Source organism: Gambusia affinis, linkage group LG17, assembly GCF_019740435.1.
Source record: "Gambusia affinis linkage group LG17, SWU_Gaff_1.0, whole genome shotgun sequence".
NCBI classification, from domain to species: domain Eukaryota; kingdom Metazoa; phylum Chordata; class Actinopteri; order Cyprinodontiformes; family Poeciliidae; genus Gambusia; species Gambusia affinis.
The window spans coordinates 10,466,109-10,488,789 of record NC_057884.1 but is presented as its reverse complement, the minus strand read 5'-3'; the positions used below and the strand labels follow the sequence as shown (position 1 = coordinate 10,488,789).

General features: G+C 37.3%; 2 protein-coding genes across 10 annotated transcripts in view; one reads left to right on the top strand and one right to left on the bottom strand.

Moving 5' to 3' along the window:
* zgc:86839 (Cyclin-dependent kinases regulatory subunit 2-like) overlaps positions 1–3,201 on the bottom strand; it is a 9,869-nt gene extending 6,668 nt beyond the window's left edge. For 2 of the 3 annotated variants that reach the window (XM_044096505.1, XM_044096507.1), the window contains exon 1: positions 620–701. In XM_044096505.1, coding sequence (XP_043952440.1) covers positions 620–678 — 59 coding nt within the window. In that variant the 5' untranslated portion in view covers positions 679–701. Of the gene's footprint in view, positions 1–619; positions 702–2,852 lie in introns of those variants that run through there. The other variant, XM_044096506.1, reaches the window with a different exon arrangement.
* shc3 (SHC (Src homology 2 domain containing) transforming protein 3) lies at positions 769–22,681 on the top strand. 7 transcript variants are annotated; one of them, XM_044096500.1, is made up of 16 exons: positions 769–844; positions 3,329–3,448; positions 4,598–4,772; positions 5,983–6,036; positions 6,304–7,231; positions 11,565–11,635; positions 13,958–14,021; positions 16,880–16,999; positions 17,140–17,193; positions 17,379–17,430; positions 17,512–17,641; positions 18,455–18,608; positions 19,352–19,442; positions 19,546–19,737; positions 21,798–22,123; positions 22,209–22,681. In XM_044096500.1, exons 5-16 carry the CDS (start codon positions 6,608–6,610, stop codon positions 22,335–22,337), a joined length of 2,007 nt encoding a protein of 668 aa, XP_043952435.1. In that variant the 5' UTR covers positions 769–844; positions 3,329–3,448; positions 4,598–4,772; positions 5,983–6,036; positions 6,304–6,607; the 3' UTR covers positions 22,338–22,681. The 7 variants fall into 7 exon arrangements, with proteins under 7 accessions (XP_043952435.1, XP_043952438.1, XP_043952434.1 ...); XM_044096503.1 differs by lacking the exon at positions 5,983–6,036 and having other exon boundaries at positions 6,494–7,231; XM_044096499.1 differs by lacking the exon at positions 5,983–6,036.

Below are 22,681 nucleotides of genomic sequence, written 5' to 3'. Positions count from 1 at the left end.
CCTTAATGTCATGAAAAGTAATAAAAAAATTATTTTATACAAATCTGTCCAGTCTGAGAACTTAAAAATGTGGATCTATTATATTTTCTTTTAAGACAATTTTTTGACTTGGGGTTGAATTAGAAAAGAATACATACACACACACACACACACACACATATATATATATATATATATATATATATATATATATATATATGCACATTCTCCTCCATTACACATTCTTTCCAGTCAACACAACCCCTGGAAAATATTTAAACTCCAGACATCTCAGGAATTTTCCAGACTACAACATGAAATGATCACTTTTGCTTTCCAGAAACATAAATATATACCGTAGGTATCTTTAGGACTGTGCTGTAAAGAAATATATCCTGAAATATAATTTTAGTTGTATGAAAATTATATAAGGTGTACGTTAAATGAAGTGTTAAAACCCCACAAAACACACAATTGCCCCATTAATGGGGCACACCGGTCAAAGTTTTAGAAGCGGTACAGGTGAGTAAAAAAAAAAAAAAAGATATTTTGAACAGTTAAACGTGTTTCTTAATATACAATGATATCACTCGGTTGTGTTCCTTATTGACAGTAAACAGGCTGAGAGGTGGCTGCTCACCTGTATTCGTAATGGTCGTCACTGTACCTGTCCGAGTAATAAATCTGGCTTCGAGACATTTTTCCAGTGAAGACGAACAGGAAAAGTTTGTAATCAAACAGTCGTTACGGAACAACACTTAAGTTGAGTTTTCTGTCTCTCGCGCATAAATTGCATCGAGGCTGTGCTTGGACGGTGCATGTCACGTGGCCAAAAACTTTGTTTCCATCAATCAACCGGGCGCAGGTGAGGGTGTTTTTACAAATGTGGAATTTTATGCTGATAATGACATGTGGGGAATTGCATTATAATATCAAATGGTGTTTGGTGTGCTTAGCCTTAAATACGAGTTCTTTCCTCTGCTGATTAATATTTTATTTTTACTGTGTCGCAGACATTTTGGCTTCACAAGCAGAGAAAAAAAATAAGCTTTTCTGCTGCGGTGGTGTAAGAGAAAATAATGGATTTTATCCTATCGTGAGACTCTATGTTTAAAACGGATACAGTAACTTGCAAATCCTACCGAGTCTGATATTCTGGTGCCGTCATTGACAGATGTGTAACTAGTTATCCATTAGGGATCCATTAGTGAAAATAATGCATGGATATATAAGTGCAGTGAGTTTGGCTGGGATGAAAGAGGTGCTTTGAGTATCGTGACTAGACATATAAGCTGTTGTCCATGAAACTTCAGCAGTTTTAAAGTATTCACTTAACATATTACATTACATGCGACAAAAATGACCCAATCAAAGTCCACACTAAATTGTGACAAGACTTGATAATTTATGCTCACAGACACTCCATAGTGAGTCCTTCTCAACTTAAAGAATGTTCAGTAGAATACCCCCAACAGCATGTCATGTATGTGATTTTATTTTCTGTTTTTTATATATTTTTATATATTATTCATTTATTTTTGTACTAACGTTGTGACTGTTTTTTTTACTTTATTCAGAAAGTTCTGGTAGCATGAATATAGACCTAAAGATAGATTGAGCAAAGTGTTGTCTGTAGATAAAGACAATATTGGGTCAAGCACTAAATGCATGTCAAAATCCTTGAAACCCATGCTGGTTTATGAGAAAGACAATGTCAAAATAAATTTACCAAATATTTGACCTGAAGTGTTACACAGTGTTGTGGTAGTGGTGGTATAATCTCTGAAAGTGGTGCTAAAGTTGGCTTTTGTGGCAGAGATTCTTCAATATGTATATTTTTCTAGTAGTGCAGACTTGTATCTTCATTAACAATAAAGTAGTTCACGCTTTATTTACCAGAATCCTGTTGTCACACTATTGATGTGTTCTTGCTTTAGTGTTATGAACTCACTGAAAATATCCAATTTTACCAATTAAATGCTTCTGTTTTTTTTATATTACTAACCATTTTCCCTGTAGCTTGCCTGGAACATATTTTTAACATGGCTTTGGTAACTAGGCAACAGCAGTCCAGTAAAATATTTGTCGGATTCCTTGCTTTGTCTTTCCTTTTTCCTACCCCACCTCTTAACTCCATTCAGTTTATTTATATAGCTCCATTTCACAACAATCACTGTCATTTCAAGGCATTTTACAAAAAAAAAAAATAAATAAAAAAATCAACAATTCAGAAGTAACTTGAGAAACCCTAATTGCACCAAATAATAAATGTGCATAATATTGTCTTCTGGAATCTGCAAATAGACAAATGTTTGTTTAAAAAGGAAAAAAAACAAACATTAGAGATACAGAATTCTCCCCCTCTTTCTTGTTATCTATAGCATTGTTCACAAATGCAATGTTTTAAACAGTGTCTTTAATTGTGGTCCATGTTGCTGCGCTGCACCAACCCCTGCTGCTGGGATTCAGAACGTAGGAAGGACATTGATTGAATCTACGACCTTTAATAGATTTCTTTCTTTAACTTAAGTGTGTTTTACTATTACAAATGTTATCTAATCTATGGATTAACAAAAGTATGACAGAAAGCTACTGTCTTAAACGCACTTTTCACAGAATGTGAATCTATTCTATGAGAAAAGATCTGCTGAGTAGAAAAAGGGGGCATCTAGTGGCAAATGTTTTGAAACACACTTCTTTTTGACATTAAAAACGAGACAAGGAAACAGGAGAATTAGGCTACAGAGTTAAGTTGGGTTCTGAAAGACTTTTTTCATATTTTGTTTGGTCTGCAACTTTAAACATGACAAATAGGAGAACAAATGACCTGCAGTCAAAAGCAGAACATTATAAATTGGCATGATCAAACTTACAGAACTGTATCTTCCCAAGATGGAGATTGTTGTTCTTCCATTGCTGTGGTTAGTTTTTTCCTTCATAATAAATTTCTGCAGTTTTTGCTTTTGTGCAACACTTAAAGTTTTCAGGTCATAAAAAAGTTTTGATATCATACAGAGATAACCAGAGTAAATACAAAAAGGATCAAATGATTTTAAAATTTCTTTGTATGAAAAAAAAAATGATCTAAAACTATGTTGTTCTGTGTGAAAAGTAATAATTGATTTGCTGAATTTCTTTATATATGTAGAAGAATTTTGCCTCCTTCTTGTCAGAATTGTGGTTTTTAAAAATCCCAAATGGCTTGTTTAGTGGCGTAGTGGCTTTAACAAGGCCACTACAAAATGATTACTTTGCTACTTTGCTTTTTTTTGAGTCATTCATATTAGGAATTGTTGTGCTTTGAATTGTTGCCCTGCTGCTTAACTCACGTGTCACAAACTGTTCACAGGACATTCTTCTTCAGGATAATCTGGTAGAGACCAGAATTCATGGTTTTATCAGTAATAAGTTGAGGCCCTAAAGCAGCAAAAAGTCCCAGTGCATCATATTCCCACCACCATGTATGACGGTCAGTACGATGTTCCTTTTCTAAAATGCTATTAGTTTTATGAATGATGTAAAGGGATACACATGTGAGAAAATAATTATTTATATTTATACTATCAGGATGTTTGTTTATAAAAACCCTGAAATGTACTATTAATTTTGATTTACTTCTTAAATCTAATGTAATCTAGTCTAGGATGTATTTTGGTAAATGTTAGACTGACCTTTGCCTTTTTTTGTTTTTATTATAAATGTTATTGATTTTTTTTTTTTTTTGTGGGGCTCTTCTATGGATGCCATTTGTGTCTAGTTTATTTCTCATTGTTGATGTTAATGCAGCAACCTCCTGAATGAGTGGTTGAATAATATCTGTCAGCGCATTTATTCTTTGCCAAGTTTTTTGTCTTTGTTGTTGCATTTTTCAGATTTATCCTTATTTAAGAATTTGGGGGATGCTATCTCATTTTCTAGTTGAGGACTGGTGTTCTTACTAATTGGCAGGAGCAGTTTGTTTAACACATATCAGAATGTGTGTGTATTCTGGTCCACACAGAATCCATACATGCGAACCACCACTGAAAATGTCCTTGCATTATTCCAAATTGATTTTCTTGAAATTGCTATGCAAAATGAAGGGATATTGACTACTCTCTTTGCTTTATACATCATATTCTTTTTGGCACTTTTTGGTGCCACTTTGTTTTTTATATATATTTTTTCCACTGGGATATTTTTACGTTTTTGCTGTCAAAAATTTCTAAGCATACCTTACAGTTGGAATACAATGTTCCATTGATGAATTACATAGCACCCATTCACAATAAAGACAGGACAGATATATAATTCATATCCAGTTACATAGTGTTTACTTCAGTTTAAATAAATTCAGTCTACAGTTGTTTTTCAGCTCAAAATATATTTGCAGTATAGTGAATGTATCTCCTTTAACATATAAACAGTAAATTAGTAATTAAATGTGTAGGTGGTAACTGTTGACATGAATGTGAAGGAAAAAAGGTGATAATGAAGGCACTCCAACACATAGGGGTGGCAGTGTTTCTTCTGTTTAATATTTTGAACACATTTCTTGGTCTTTGTTCTTTTATGAGACCACAGAGGAAATATGCTTTGCAAATATTTCACCCTCATTATTGTTTACCACATTTCTAAGAGGTTGCTCAGAAGAGACAAAACACAAATGGCTGTCTGGAATGGTTTCTTCCACTATTCTGCAAGCCTCCCCTGAATGAGTCATCCAGCTGGCTGCTCATTGGATAAGACCATGCCATCCCAAGGGATTGCCTTGCAGAGGCAGAAAGGCCTTGCTTCCATTCACAGAAACACTGGTATGCCTGCCCGTTATTTCATTCACATAAAAGACTAAATATTGCATGTGGGTTGTTTTTTTTTAGCCCTTGGCTTCCTTTTTCTCTTTCTGTCTTTCCTCTTCTTGTGACATACGAGGACCTGCCTCATCATCCCTGCCTTTATGTTTGCCTTTGTTTCTAAGGAGAAAAGGCAGACGTGCACTTTTTTTCTTCTCTCTTGCCAGGCAGGAAACAGAGATATTGGGAAGGACTGCAGTGCGAAATCTGCAGTACAGTGAGAGCGGAAGCTGCTTATGAATGAGTGTCAGTATTTCAGCTTTGCTAAATGCTGCTGAGGACATTTTATACAGATGTGTGCTTTCTGCTGACTGGGGGAGACAATGATGCTGTTCTGCTGCGTTTCTTATTGGCTTTCTTGAGCTTTTTGTTTTATCATTTTGTCGTACTCACCTGAGAAAAATGTCAGCCTCTGCTTTATTTGTTTATTTTATTCGCTTCTTTTAATCATTACGTTAATTTCATTCAGACAAGACCAGTTGCTGGGCATTTTTCTGAATTTTTGCCATCTTTCTAGAAGTCAAACCAATTATTTTGTAATTCATGTTTGGTTTTCTTTGTGGATTTTTTGGCCACATTTAAGTTAAAATTATAAACATTTTATTTTGGAAAATTTAAGATATATATATATATTTTTTTCTTTACTCAGTTTAAATTTTAATATGTTGGAGAGACAGTTAATACAGATTATTTGGTAGATTTTTGTTTGTGTGAAGCTGCTCTCCGGGCTTGGTGTCTGCTTTATGTTTCGCTGTTCTGATAAAATAACATGGGCAATATACTTAAATATATTTCCAGTCATGCCAGCTTATTACTGCATTTTTCATTTTAGTTACTTATTTTTTTTATTTAAAATAATTTTTAATTTCGAAATTTTTATTAAAAGTTGCTCATATTTCTGAATAATTTGTGAGGTAATATCCTTGCATAGTTTTTCTCTATGAATTTTCTGCTGTTTCAAGATCTGATCTAATGCAGATTTTTTTTATTCATTCTTTGGCAAGTATGATCATTACAACCCGCCCTCCCCTCCAATCTTCATTTACTGTCCTCTGAGAAGCAAATGAGAAAATAAGGTGTTGCAGGGAATAAATATGAGTCTAGGGAATTTAAAAACTGATTGGTTCTAGTGTGCTGTTAGTGGGAGTTTTTTTTCCTCTCCCTCCAACAGGAAGTGATTTGCGGTGTTCAGCAAGCCTTTTGTTGAGAAGGTTTTCTCAGATCAGTGAGTCATGCTTCAGCTCTGAGCCGGCAGGCAGCAGCCAGCAGAGAGTATTTGCTCTTTCCTTGCAGTGTCCGTGATGATCAGCGACATTCATCTCTTTTCTGTTCCAGTTTTGGGGATTTTTCTTTTTTTTTTTTCTTTTTGAGAAGCAGCTCTAAGAAGAAAAAGCAGAAGCATCGCAGCTTGAAAAACTGCATCCCAAAAACTGGGAGGGTTTTTTATTTTTTTATCCTCGACTTCTTGTGCTACAGTGTTGTGTTTCCACAGATTTTGTCTCTAACGGATTGTATTTCTGCTCTGGATTTTACTGAGAAACGATTGGACTTTGGTGACAGCAACAGCTCTGCACATTGAACCGCCACTGTAAACTCAACAGAGAGGAAAAAAAATTTACAGTCAGGTGGCCTGTGATTGCTGAGAGGCGTTCGCTGCCTGTGCTACTGCTGCTATGTTACAGGAGAGGGTTATCAGCACGGTTTGGCCACGTCTGCCTGCACGCCTGTGAAGGAGGCAGGCTGTGTGTGTTGGTTGGTTGGTGGAGACAAGAGGAGTGAGCTATAGAGGGAAGGGTATGCTTCACCGTACCAAGTATAACCGCTTCAGGAATGAGTCAGTAACATCTGTCGATGAGCTTCTCCACGGCCTGTCCATGAACCCCAAGGTCTCGGCCTCCTCCCAGTCTGCAGCCGAGACATCCTTCGCACCCCCAAGCGAGGTCCAGCCCTCCGCCACCGCTGCCGTCCCTTCCAGCAACACAACCAGCCATGGCTCAGAGCATCTGGAGGATGGAGGCACCACCCTCTGCACTCTCATCAACAAGGTCTCCGGCCTGAAATTCAGCAACTCGGGCAGCCTGCTTGGCATCAAGGGTCTACCCTCGGCCGTCAAGGACCTGGCCGTGTCCAAGCTGCAAGGGGGTGGGGGTGCGGGCTCCAGCCCCAGCAGCGTGGCGGCGGCAGCAGCAGCAACAGTCGTCTCTGGTGTGGGAGGGTCTCAGTGCAGCTCCCATTCGACCCCCTGCACACAGTTGGAGACAGCTGTCAGCATGAGCAAGAAGAGCAAACTGGACGATCTCCAGCCTAGAGGAGAGGATTGGAATCCAGGTGGGGGTGGTGGATTGGTGAGCAAGCCCTCCAGAGGATGGCTGCACTCGAATGAGAAGATATCTGGCCCAGGAGTCACATACGTTGTGAAGGTTGGTGGACTTTCCCTCTCATTCTCTTTCTTTCTCTTCTTTTTTTTTCAATGGGAAGAGATTAGCTGCCTCCAATGGGGATTAGAGAGTGAGAATGCAGTTGTGCATCACAACATGCCCTTGAGTGGGTGTGTGTGAGCTGGCTACTGCTGAAGGTTGAGCAATCAGAAAACAGACATTGAATAATTCAGGAAATGCAGAAGGTCAACACTGGTGGAAAAGTAGAGACAAAGCCCACGATGGCAACATGAAAAAACAGGCTTTTGGTTTATCTGGTATTCTCCTGTCTGATGTATGTGAAGCTACAGCGTTATGCTTTTGTAACCATGGTGATGTGTTATTTCTGTACGTCGTGCACCTCTTCGAGCTCCATGGCTGCGTTAGCTCCCTGAAAACGGCTGAACGGGAAGAGACTCATGGTGTGTTTATCTCATTGCAGCTGTTATCTCTCCCTAATGTTATTCAGCCATCATGCATCATTTAAGTTGGTGCACAAGTAGAAGAGCTGCAAATGTCATCATACTAGCAATGAGTCACTAGCACACAGTGATGATGCTGAGACCCGACTCTTCAAGGAAAGACAGATATGGGGTGATGGGATAGAAACCATTTTCACTGAAACCATTAAGTAATCATTTTTTTATAGTTTAATTGGTTAAATGATCTTTTATTCATGCAGTAGATTTAACAAAGCACTTCTTTAGCTCTTAGGAAGGGATAAACACACCCAGTGAGACATGCTATACATCAAGTTATGTAAGATGACTAACATCATATGACACCTACTACAACTTTTCTGAATAAAGCCTACAGTCTGTTTGACCAGCGTGGCTTTCCATTAACGGCTTCAAGGCAGACAGCACTTATTTTTGTCCAGTCAATGCTGCTGTGACAGGGGAAATGGGTCTGACTCCCCTAACCCCCAGCTCTTCCTGTCAGTTTGTGTCCTGCCTCTATCGAGTTCAGCGTGGTGTTTCTGCTTACAGCACTTTTAATTAGCGTCATGTGGTCAACCCTCATACATCATGCACCATTACACTAGAGAGGGCATCGACTCACTGTGACATTGTTTACCCTCACTTTCCTTCTCCTTTTGTTGCTGTTTGGTAAAAAATAATAATAATAAAAGAGAAAGCAACATGAAATGGTATTAGTTCTTTTTACTTATTAAAAGTACAATTCTGTTATCATTTGTAGTACTATTGTGATAATGATGTAAGTGATGATAAAACAATATTTTTAGGTAATTGTTTATTTTTGACAGCATGACATAGCAACCACAGCCCCACAAACACAAATACTTTTCTTTAACACCATACCATTTGAAATAGACCTACAGAGAACACCAGTTCTGAACACTATAAAGAAATCTAATTTTTATCACTAATATGCATGCAGTAAATGCATTTAATCATGGTTTTGGGTTTACTGTTGTTCATAGATGCTCTCATGGGACACAGTAGAAAAAAATACTAAAAACAACTCTGACCATACAGTCAATTTTTGGCAGTTTTCACACATCAACATTTGGAATTAATCATTGTCATAATATGTCCCAATTCTTATTATGAGAAGAAAACAAATGAAAACGGTAAACACTGCAATAAATGTCCACCCCTACCTTCCACCCAACCTTGAAGGTTTGCGGCCATTTGGCGATGGGCTGGATAAGATCTAGACGCGTCCTAAGGTAACTTCCGGTTGAATTTATTAGACTGACTAAAAAGCCCTATTATTCAACCTTGTGGAATTACGTTTTTAAAATATTAAGCAGCTAATCTCATACTGCTCATTTTCACACATTGTCATGCTCAGTGTTTTGATTCTTGGCATGTCTATTAATTCTGTTAATCCCTGGGTGGTATATTCTGTCACTGTCTTCAAGATGCTGGTGTGGTAATGTTTTGGGAATAAAGTTCTGCAGGCTGGACTTTGGTTGAACAGTTAAGATTTTATGACAAACTGCAGCCAAGTCAGCACAACCGAATCATGACAAAATCTTGGCCCGATCATAGAGAAGTCCCTCCAGTCTCAGAGGCCAACACATATTCCCCACAGTAAACATACCACCACATGCATACGTTCCACATTTACGTCATGAATGTCATGCAGAAGATGTAAAAACATTTACTTCTTCTTTGGGTCCTGGTGGTGGATTGTCTGCTGATGCATCTGGAATCCATTAGGTTAGATTTGTTTTCTCTACAATTATTGGCACCTTTGGTTTTAATATTGACAATCGCTCTTTGCCAATAGGATAGCAGTAGTCTTCTCATAAAACATTTTATAATTTTGCATATTTTTTTATAGATCATCCACAGTCCTTGGTCGTCTCTGTTACATTCTTCTCTTTACCCCATTCCACTAGATTTATTTTGGCTTTAGGTAAGGGGACTGAGATGGCAGTGGGAGGAGATACATTTTTTTTTTTTTTTAACTTCCAAAATACTTTATGTATCTCAAGGGGAAATTAAAGACTTATTGCAGATGGTGATGAAGTGGATAGGGAGGGTCTCTAGTAATAATGAGTCCTGCAGGATGTTCTAACAGCTCATTATCCTGGTAGGAAAGACAATATTCCACAGTAACATGTCCTGGATGACACCATCACTTGTTGGCAAGAACTGCTAATCCACCACATTTTCTTTTTGCTGCCAATTTTTAAGTCTCTCTCTCTGATCGTATGGTTTGAAGGCCAATCTTGGGACGGTGGAGTCTGGGATATTATTCTTGACTTTTATGATTGATGGAAGAGAAGATTTGTACTTCCTCCTTTTTTCTCTGTTCTTTGGTCCTGCTCTGTATCCTAAAAGCTTCTTTTTAAACTCATACAGTTCAAGTGTAATCTGAGCTTTTGAGATGCTAATCAGCAGCTTCTGGTTGTAAAAACTGGTTGCCACAGTTGCGCATCATAAGAACTGTCTTTCCAGCTGCAGCATTCAAAACCAGAGGGATGACTCATTGTAAAGCAACCAGTTTGCTTATTGATAATTTCTAATAGTTTTTATGGAGACTTGGAGATTGCAAGTCCTTGTGTATTTCTGCATGTTGCAGTTCTATTTGTTTTAAGCTTTTTAGTTATTGCTCTGACCATAAATATGAGCACAATTTGGAAAGAACCCAGTTTTTGTTTCCAATTCTGAATGTATGAAGATTAATACTCATCTGCCTCATTTGAACAGCATGTTCACCAGTCTTTCCCATTTTGTGGTGAAGAGGAATCGTTTTTATGAAACATTTATACCCTACGGGAAACGGCAGAGAAGAAATGTTTCAATGCTGTGCTCAGAATAAGTCTTCTCTTCCAATTTTAGAACAGTTTGATATATTTTTGGGCTTGTGGAAGTGAGCTCTTCATATCCGTTGTTCTGAAAATAGATAACGCTGTCAGTCTGCAAATGTCACTGTGACATAGAAAGTGTTTGTTTGCCAAAAGTTGCTAAATGCACCCTGGAGAATGGAGAAGTCATCTGCAATTTATGGTTTTAATATGTTTATAGTTATGAAAAAGCAGGGGCAACATTAAGGTTCTTGGATGCTAAATTAAGAATATGATTCTGCTAAATGATAAGAATTTATCAGCACAAAATGGTCCTGGTTGGTGCAGGATTATTCAAGCGTGAGATGTCTGTAATACGAGTAGCTCTCTCTTGTACTGTGACTTGACTTCATTGCAAGACACACTAATATTTATGAAGAGATAAGGCACTGACATTACCTTTTATTATCTTTCCTTCCTTTATTCCTGCTGTCCTTCCTTTTTATACTCCTTCCTTCTCTCCACATGTCCTGTAGGTTTTTTCACTCTTTCTTTTTCCTTTTTATGCTTCCATATTTAAAATCTGCCTGTAGAAATATCTGCCATAGCTTCTTAATGAACTTTCATATTTTCATATTTAAATCAAAAGTAAGGGACAGAGGACTCTGGAAAACTGAATTTGGAGAAATCTGTTTTTTTTCTTCTTTATCTTAAAGTAACCCGAACAGCTGGAAAGTATGGCATGAACATGTTTATGAAAACACAGCTGTACACTCTAGGACACCAGTAAGGAATCAAACGGATACATTTGACTTTGAGCTGCCTGTATGCATCTCATACAACACTGATGCACAAGCTCAGAAGCATGCAACTACTTCACATTTAACACATGTCGAGTTTTGTCTACTTCTCAAGCCCCATAATACCTAATACTAACATTTTGAATACAATGATTATGAATCCACAACTGGACTGTAGTGACTTTGATCTTTGTTCCCTGGCCAAATATGTTGTATATTGTACATAAAATATATGATAGTTTGTCTCAAAATTTTCATTCTTGATTCTTTGCAGTATCTGGGCTGCATAGAAGTCCTACGATCTATGAGATCCTTGGATTTCACTACAAGGTCACAAATAACAAGGTATGTTCAAACACGGTGTGGTTTTCTTCATTCAAATTCTTGGATTTTATGGCTTGTTGCTTTTAATATTACACAGTTTTTTTCATTTGAAATTGGTAACTTCTCTAAGGGTGCTTTCTATAATTATTATTAAAACATATGGCTGTCTCGTAATATTTCCTGGTGACAGTGTCTCAAATAAAATAAATGTTAATATATTTGGGACTACTGATTGTTTTTGATATAGACAATATGGCCCAGGTCGTAGTCACAGCTCAACAGTTTAAAGACAAAACAGATTTTTTGTTTCACAAACATTTTTGTTTAATTACGTCTTTGCATGTCCTGTTTGTAAAAAAAAAAAAAAAATGGACCATGTACCAGAACTTTCTGAATGGGCTGAATTAGTATTTGTTTCACAGCTTCTGATTCTACAATTTTTAACTTTTTTTTTTTTTTTTTTTTTTTTTTTTTAAAGCATTTCAATTACATTTAATAATAAAGTCCTCAAAATCTAGCATCCTCTTCTCAGTGTAGGAACAGTAAATGTTCCTACACTGAGTGGAGATCCCTTAATGAAAAGTTGGAATATAAAACTCGTATTATGGAAAAAAAAAAAAAAAAAAAATGTTTACAATTCAAATATGTTCATCTATGTCTTCATACAAAACATTAACATAACAAATTTGCAATAGCCAGACATGTTTAACATTTTGCGACATAGCGTGAAAATGAACTAAAGTATAATGATGTAGTGGTTGATTCTGTTGTGAGTGAATGGAGAATGAAAATGAGCAAAAAGTTAGATTTAAATATTGCTGTATACAAAAGATAAAATCCTGAAATATTTCACTGTTTAACCTTAAAATAGAAAAGATCAATTACTTGTTTAGTTGATTAACAAATGACTGAAGCTCCTCTTCTTCTGCAAGCCCATTTTTCATTCCGTGTGTGTACATTGCAGCAATGACACACAGTGATTAAAGTGACTCAGACCCTGACAATGACTCAGTGGCTCTGTTGTGTCAGAGTCCAAATGAGCCCTCCCCCCTCCAAAAAAAGTAGCAAGCAAAATACAATACAGAGACAATTAAACCCATTTTAATAAGCATTGCACAAGTTACAAAATCTAATTATATCTGTCATTGTAAAACATTAAAATTATTGATTCATCAAAGGTGTGTGTAATAAAAAGCTGCAAAATTCCTGCGTGTTGCCATGTTTTTGATGAAGATGGCTTCTTTCTAGTGTATCTAAGCAAGAAAACATTCAAATCATTGTCCATTAAACAGGTAAAGCAATACATTTTATTGATGTAAACTCTTTTACTTATTTGTTCACTTGGAGGTTGCTGTGACTCCATGAGTATGTTTGAAGTTTGTAACCGATGTGCAGTGAAACAAAGCCTGATGGGAATTGGTTTATGTCTTGTCCACTTTTCTGCATGACTTCCTGAGCTTGGCATCACAAGCTTGGAAAGTTATGTCGCTGTAGCCCCACTGTGTCATGATTAGCCTTTCTTTTGTTCCGAATGTCAGGCAAAAGAGAAAAAATTACAAAAGAATAAAGTTCATATCTATTATTAGATTTATCAGAAAGATAAGTCTCTTATTTTTGAATTGTGCAAATTTTTAATTAAATTAATCCTCTTGTTAATCACTTTTTAATTTGTGTGCTTGTCTTCTGTGTGTGAATCCTTACTTGCTCAAAAGTGTGTGAAAGTCTGAAACATAATCCCATGTCTTTATCATTTCTAGCAAAGTGAACAATTTTTTTTCTTCCTTGTGGAGAAACACAATAGGTATTTAGAAGATGATCAAGTGTTAACGCAAACACATTTTAATATGTATAATGAAACAGTCACATGCAAAAAGTTATCCATCTTCAAACATAATGGGAAAAAAACTGCATTCAAATGACACATTAAAACATGGTCTTTTTAATGTAGGCAGGAATACATTGGAGGAAAAATATCTTTGCTAAAAACTTACAGGAAACGTATTGTTGCATCACCTCTTTCATAAGGACTTTTGTTTTATTCTTTTTTTTATAGAGTGTTGTAATATCTTTCTTCACAAAAATGAAAAAAAGCTACTCTATTAATTAAGGATTTATTCATTCATTATTATAGCTCTATATTAATGTTAGAAATATTGATTGTTTTTAAAGCAGATTTAGACTTGAAATAATCAAAATCCTGGAAGAAAAACCTGCTGTTTTAGATGACAAGCACAATCATAGTAACTGATTTTCAGTAAGCATTTAACTGAAGTAACAATGGGAATACAATCCCTGTTATTGCTGATGACACTGAACATGGTTGTCCTTTCACCCTCCCTGTAGGGAAGCTATCAGCCTGGTGTGTGAAGCAGTTCCTGGGACCAAAGGAGCACTGCGGAAAAGAAAGGTATGCTGACAAACGGAAAGTAGTTTGAAGAAGAGTAAAGAACATTAGATATTCATTTACCCTTCTGTGGTCTATTTATAGAACCCCTCTGTATGTTTAGACCCCCACTCCCTTTTACCTTCCTGTATGTGAAATGAGGCAGAGAAGGGAGATGAAGACGAATTGCGCTATGTCTGCGTGGGCGTAGCTTCAGCCCACGATGTATTGCACACTGCACAGTGCTTAGTGACTCATGTAGTTCACAATATCTGTGATCAGGAGGCTGAGCTGCAGTGTGTGTGAGTGGATTCTGTTTGTGGGCCTTAATGTGAAGCATTATTCTGCTCTCTAAAGCTTTCTCAAATGTCAGAAAAGACAATATAACAAAAACAGAATGAGTATCATCTAATTTCTCTGAATGGAGGTTCTGATATTAGATGATGTTCCTGAGGATATGCGACAAAAACAAGATGGTGACTTCGGCTCACTACAGAGAATCTTAAATAACTTTGACCTTTTTTTTATCTGCCACCTCCCCTTTAGAAACCTTCTTTTAAACGGGAGGAAAGTTATATTTGGTATCAGATTCAGACTGGAGATTTCCCTTGTGTTGTTTTGAGTTTCTTAAAAGTTTAAGATTGGGGTCAGAAATCTGTAAGTTGATTGAAGTTTTTTATTTTTCTAGTTTGCATGAAACATATATATATATATATATATATATATATATATATATATATATATAAAAAAAAATTCCCTTCTCACCCACCGCGGGTGGTGATTCTTCTTCCTCTTAGCTCGGGTCCTCTACCAGAGGCCTGGGAGCTTGAGGGTTCTGCGCAGTATCTTGGCTGTGCCTAGGACTGCACATTTCTGGACTGAGATGTCTGATGTTGTTCCTGGGATCTGTTGTAGCCACTGTTCCAGTTTGGGGGTGACTGCCCCGAGGGTCCCGATGACCACAGGCACCACTGTGGTCTTCACCTTCCAGGCCCTCTCCAGTTCCTCCCTTAGGCCCTGGTATTTCTCTAGTTTCTCATGCTCCTTTTTCCTGATGTTGCAGTCACTTGGTATTGCCACATCCACCACAACGGCTTTCCTCTGTTGTTTATCCACCACGACTATGTCTGGTTGGTTCCCCCTCACCATTTTGTCTGTCTGGATCTGGAAGTCCCACAGGATCTTAGCTCGGTCATTCTCCACTACCTTGTGTTTCCCACTTTGATCTTGGGGTTCCAGTCCATATTCTGCACAGATGTTTCTGTACACTATGCCTGCCACTTGGTTGTGTCGTTCCATGTATTCTTTCCCTGCCAGTACCTTGCACCCTGCTGTTATGTGTTGGACTGTCTCAGGGGCCTCCTTGCACAACCTACACCTTGGGTCTTGTCTGGTGTGGTAGATCTGGGCCTCAATTGCTCTGGTGTTTAGGGCCTGTTCCTGGGCGGCCATGATGAGGGCCTCTGTGCTGTCCTTCAGTCCAGCTTTTTCCAGCCATTGGTAGGATTTTCTGATGTCAGCCACTTGGTTGTTGCGGTGGTACATCCCATGCAGGGGCTTGTCCTCCCATGATGGTTCCTCCGGCACCTCAGCTTCTGTTCCCCATTGTTTGAGACATTCACTGAGCACATTGTCTGTTGAGGCTTTGTCCCTGATGTATCTATGGATCTTGGATGTCTCGTCTTGGATAGTGGTTCTCACACTCACTAGTCCTCTGCCTCCTTCTTTGCGGTTCGTGTAGAGTCTCAGGGTGCTGGATTTGGGGTGGAACCCTCCATGCATTGTTAGTAGTTTCCGGGTCTTAACATCTGTGGCCTGTATCTCCTCCTTTGGCCAGCTAATTATTCCTGCAGGGTATCTGATTACTGGTAGGGCATAGCTGTTTATTGCACGGATCTTGTTCTTGCCATTGAGCTGGCTTCTCAGGACTTGTCTTATTCGTTGAAGGTATTTGGTTGTGGCTCTTTTTCTTGTGATCTCATCAAGGTTGCCATTTGCTTGTGATATTCCCAGGTATTTGTAACCTTCCTCTATGTCTGCTATTGTTCCTTCTGGGGTGAGATCCCTTCTGTGCGGATGACCTTCCCTCTCTTTGTAACCATCCGACCACACTTCTCTAGTCCGAATGACATCCCAATGTCCGTGCTGTATATCCTGGTGGTGTGGATCAGTGAGTCGATGTCTCGCCGCTCTTGGCGTACAGCTTTGATGTCATCCATGTAGAGGAGGTGGCTGATGTTGGCTCCATTCTTGAGTCGGTATCCGTAGCCAGTCTTGTTGATGATTTGGCTGAGGGGGTTCAGGCCTATGCAGAACAGTAGCGGGGACAGCGCATCTCCTTGGTATATGCCACATTTGATGGATACTTGTGCAAGTGGCTTGCAGTTGGCTTCAAGGGTGGTCTTCCACATCCGCATTGAGTTTGCAATGAAGGCTCTCAAGGTCCTGTTGATGTTGTACATCTCTAAGCATTCGATGATCCAAGTGTGTGGCATTGAGTCATAGGCTTTCTTGTAATCAATCCAAGCCGTGCACAGGTTGGTGTGTCGGGTTTTGCAGTCTCTGGCAACTGTGTGGTCTACAAGGTTGGTGTTTGGCTCCTCTGCTATTTACCCCGATGCCCTTATATATATATATATATTTATATATATATATATATATATATATGTATATGTATATTTATATATGTCTATATGTATATATATATGTATATGTATATATATATATATGTATATATATATATATATGTATATGTATATATATATATATATATATATATATATATATATATATATATACATATATATATATATATATATATATATATATATATATATATATATATATATCTGTCTCTCTATTTCTTCCCCTGCTCCTTTTAGCCACCATCCAAAGCTCTGTCCAACATTTTGGGCAAGAGTAATCTCCAGTTTGCTGGCATGTCCATCAACCTGAATATCTCCACCAGTAGCCTCAACCTAATGACCCCCGACTGCAAACAGGTCAGTCTCCAACATTCCCCAGTTATGTCCAAAACTGACTCATTATGGGTGAGTTGATTTTGGACTTTTAAACTTTATTTCACAACAATTTGTATGTGTACAAAATATTCAGTTTACGGATGTATTTTTCTTTCTGTCAGATCATTGCCAACCATCACATGCAGTCTATCTCTTTTGCATCAGGTGGAGACCCTGTAAGTATTTCCAGCATTAATTTTCAGTTTACCAACATAGATGTTTTAAAGAGAGTCAGTATCTGTGATTTAATGCAAATGACCGCACTCTGACAAATACAACTTACTACATGAGCTTTACCTATTCCAATGTATTAGCAGTTTTATATCAGTGAAATTTACCAAGTGAAATTTTATTCTTGTAGGATACCACAGATTATGTTGCCTATGTAGCAAAGGACCCGGTCAACAGAAGAGGTGAGGATGCATTTCTCTGACATTCATAAAAAGGTCTAATGTGCAGCATGTTCTTTACTGCTGTAATCCGACCCTTCTCAGCATGTCACATCCTTGAATGCTCCGACGGGCTTGCTCAGGATGTTATTAGCACCATCGGCCAGGCGTTTGACCTTCGCTTCCAGCAGTACTTGCAGTGTCCCTCTAGCAAGATGTCCTCAGTCCATGACAGGTAAGAAATCCAATATCAATATGTGAATTGTTCTTATACAGGTCTCAAAAAGTCTGGAAAAATATGGATACATTTAGAAAAAAGAAAATGGATATTTGAAAGATGTTTTTTTTTTTTTCTAGCCTTTTTAAATTCTCCATAATTTTATAAATGCTTGTACACTGATTTAGATTTAATTGACCTGCTTTGTCTTTATTTTGATTTTAAAATTTCCCTTGTCAAATGGATGGAATAAATGGACGGAGCAATTTCACTACTTTCTAGATGTTACACTGTTTCTAATAAAACCTAAGCTGATCCTATAATAATAAAAGTTAAAAAGACAAGCAACTTACTAAATATGCTTTTATTTTTAGCATTTTTATGAATAAAATAAATGTAGTCTTTAAAGCCAACATCTCTTCTGAAAAGCCTACATTTATTGCAGGATTCTTCAGTTGTTTGGTAAATGCAAACTGTTCAAGATTATCTAGATTCAGCATAAGTGAAAATTTTGAACAAGAGCTTCTGTAGGTAAACCCAAATAAGCATTGTTTTGTGATTTGAAAGGTGAAATTAGTGTCTTAAAAAAATAATAAAACACTGAAAATATTTTTAATAAGGTTCAATTAGAAATTGTAAAGTTCATATGAATTCAGTGTTAACATTATGGTGAATAAACTTTTCTTAAGAATTTCTTAAAAACATACAGAGGAGAAATCCTAACTTTTAAGAAGAAACATTTCTGTTGATTGTTCAATTTCAGCTGTCGAAGAGTTTAGGTTTTCTTTACATATATATTTAATGGTTTTCCATGCTTAATGCATTTTTCAGAGTATTAAACATGGAGGAGTTGGCATGGACAGAGGAAGAAGAGGAGTCAACAGAACATCCTTATTATAACAACATCCCTGGCAAAATGCCACCTCAAGGAGGCTTTATTGATACTCGACTGACAAATCAGAATGCAGCATCTGAAGGAGGCCAGGTAGAAGTTTGATAACCTGGTATATTGTAAAGCACCATAAAACAATCGTGGACAGGTTTTGTCTTAAAAAAAATAAATCAGAACCTCATTTTTAAAAAATTGCCAAGATTATAGCATCCTTTTTGTCTTTGTCATTGACTTGAGACTACAATGCCATTAAAAAGTATTTTGTCTGTGTTTTTAGTTGACTTAAATGTTTCAGACTCTTACATAATGTCAAATCAGACAAGGATAACTTTGATCAACACAAAATGCAGTTTTCATATTAAGATTTAATTTATCTGGGAGAAAAAACTATCCAAACCAACCTTATTTTATGTGGAACTCAAGTTTATTTTGACATTTTGACTTGGATTGGTTCCATGTCTGCCATTTTGTCCTAGTCAGTTCTCAGCTTCCAATAATAAAGGACTATTCACATTTAATGCATAATTTAACAAAGACAAATATACATACTTCCTCTTATTAAAGATACCATAATTTTAAATTAGTTTTTCTGTATTTATTCAGGTTATTATTGATTGATATTAAAATGTATTCAATGATCTGAGACATTTGAATGTGACGATGTTTACTCTTCAAACAACTGTATACACAAAATGATTTGATTACTTGCAATAACTTTATCCGTTATCTGGATGTTAGCCAAATGATAGTTAAAACCACACTCTTCTAAAGCTGTTCATTCCTGGATTCAGCCTAATTTGTTGAGAAATAAATTCACTGCTTTTGCGTTTGATCAGACTGGTCCGGGCTCGGTGGATCAGACGTACTACCAGGGACGGCATTGTGACAACTGGGCTGATGAAAGGAAAGCCATTTTCCTGCAGCAGGGTAGGAACCACCAAACACTCCAGTACAGTAGGCACATGTTTACTCCTGGACCATGTTGTCACTTCAGCAGGCTGACTTTGACTTTGTTTCTTTCAATATTCAGGATCTTTCGATATCAGCAGTCTGCCAGAGAATAAAGGTCAGACACCAAAAGCAGCGGAGATGCCCATGTATGTGAACACCCAGCAGATTGATGCCCAGGTGCTTGCAGCTCTCCAGGCAGAAGCAGAAAATGCCACAAAGGGCATAGTAGAGGCAGGCAAAGAGAGCCCCCAGAAGGACCTGTTTGACATGAGTAAGACTTGATTAATTTCTATTTAATGTTTAGTTACTGTACATAGTTGCTTTGCATAATAGAATTAGACGATTTTAACTTGGAATACTGTGAAGCAACACATTTTTTAGACCCAACATTGTTTTGATTAAAATACAAAGACCTTACTAAAAGCTCTCATTAAAGTTCTGTAGTTTGAGCTATTTTCCTTGCAGCTGTTTGAATGCAGTCAAAAACTAAGCCCTACATATAATTTAGTAACTTATAGGTCCAACCCTTACAAAAAAATCCCATGAAAATCACGTGACTTTCACATGTGATCACACGTGGTTCACACAAATTTTTACATGTGAATGATGTGAATCACATGTGAAAGCACATGAATACGTGTGATTTTGGAAGGTTTCGTGGTAAAATCACATGTAATTCACATGTGATTTTCATGGGATTTTTTTGTAAGGGAAGTTACTGAATTGGTTGTGGTTTGGAGACCACAACAAATACTTAACAGTGTTCTATATGGCATGCTACAGTTTTGCTGATGGATTTAGATCTCTTGTCTTTATAGCGTTTCATAGGTTCATTGAGGTCTGTGGGCATTTTTTCACTCATCACTGTTTCAGTGTTACTGCCACATATTAGGGCTGAGCTTTGTCTGGGCCATTGCATCACTTTGTTTTACTTCTTATTTGCCATCTTGTATAGTTAGCTCCCACGTCAGGTGTGTAATTGTGTATTTGTCTAGAAACTATTGCTGGTAAAAGTTATTTGTAGTTTTATGTATGATTTGAGAACTGTTATCAGTAGCTGGCAAACCTAATTAAAGCCAAAATCATCTTATTATGTATAAAGTTTTTTCCTTTATAAAACTGTGCTATTACACAGGTATTGGTACTACTGCTTAAGATGAACAGAAACGCCTTAAAATAAATGCTTTTGACATTTGAGTACTTATGTTAAAATTACTCTAAAATTGATTAAGCAAGATTTTTTTTCTTGTGAAAACTTTTATGAGAAATTAGGTATCTATAACTAGCATTTTTCCTGGTTGTATATGATATGACAGAGGTCCATGTTAAGGTGACATTCAGGATGATAGATATACAGGATTCTGTAGGCCTGTTTCTCTTACGAAAGCCCTGGAAACTTTCATATAGTACATGGACAGCCCGAGACATCAGAGCATTTAAATAAAATCTTGTTTTAATCTACTAGGAAAATGAAAATGTAGCCTTTTCAGCAGGATTGTGTAAGAAAGTTAGATAAAAAAAATGCTTGTTTCTTATTGTGATACTTGACTATTTCAGTGAATATACTTGAATAAAAAGTTGGATCATTATAAATTGTTATGTATCTCTAATAAAAGGTACATTTATTTTAAGGCTTTTTAAACATCTTTACCAGTGGTGCCATTAAATGCAGAGGTTGCTGTAATTAAAATAATTACAGCAGTTCACAGCTTTTCCTCTTTATGCATGTCTTATTTAATTACATCATGTCAGCAAAACGATAAGAAGATAACAGTGTTAATGTTGGTGAATGGCTTTATTCTTTCCTTCTTTTAACTCCCAATTTAACTTGACTACTGATTTTATATTGTAATATGAGAAAGTATTTGTTCCCATACTGATTTCTTCTGTTTCTGCTCTTTTACCATTGATCAAATTTCAACAAAAGGCTAAGATAGTCTGAGAAAATTGTAAAAACAAAATGAAACTCTCTCCTAACCACTGTGACCTTATGTTAAAAATATGATCGCCCCCCTCGTAAAATCATGAATAAACTTTGTTTGAACACAATTTTTGGGAAGTTAAGTTAAATTTCAGTGAGCACACTAGAAACTGCAAACTTCTCTCTGACGACAAATGGTTACCAAGCCATTTCTCAGACTTTGGGACTCCAGTAAACTGCACTGAGAGCTATTATCTACTAATGGATATACATGGAACAGTGGTGAACCTTCCCAGATTGGCCGGCCTACTTCCTGTAAATGATGCAACCCAATCAAATACGGAAATATTTTTACAATCTTATAAACTACAATTTTCTGTCGTGACTCTTCCTTTCCTCTCATGCACTAGAGCCCTTTGAGGAAGCCATTCAGTCCCAGTCCCAGCCACTGGCCCCGGGGCAGTCCCAGACTCAAGTGTCCAACCTTCAGAAGGCAGCTTCTGTTGACAACTCGAGCCCTCTCCTGGTGCGATCTTTGGCTTTCCGCGCGCAAGAGGAGCTGGAAGGTCAGACGTGGTACCATGGCAAAATGAGCCGCCGTGATGCTGAGAAACTGCTTAAGAGCGATGGGGATTTTCTTGTCCGCACAAGCACTACCAACCCAGGGTCCTACGTTCTGACTGGTATGCACAATGGACTTGCCAAACATTTGCTGCTTGTGGACCCTGAAGGCACGGTAAGAGTAAGAACAGGATTAAAAGCTGGTTTAAGAGTGTGAAACCAAAACTGATTCTTAACATCTGTTTCCTCTTGTTTCACAGGTACGGACAAAAGATCATATATTTGACAGCATTAGCCACCTTATTGGCCACCACCGTGACAACAATTTGCCAATTGTCTCAGCTGGGAGTGAACTCTGTCTCCATCAGCCTGTTGAAAGGAAATTGTGATGCTTGAAATGCCTGATGGGAAGCAGAGGGCCTTCCCTCTCCTGGAACTGGAAGATGCCTACAAAAGGCTCAATGTGCTCAACACTGACCTGCTTTACTGGAGTCACTGGAGTACTCAAGATTTGTTAAGGATTAAGGAAAACTATTTATAGAATTGCTATTATTTTGTTGTGATGACTGAAATGCTATATTTTTGAGAAGAAAAATTGGTGCATTTGGACTTAATACTTTGATTTGGTGTTTAAAGAAACAATAAAGCGACAAATTGTTCTTGTAGTTTAGATGAAGTGCAAATAAAACCTCAGAGGCGAGAAGAATATTTTAAAATAAAACTCTAAACTAAG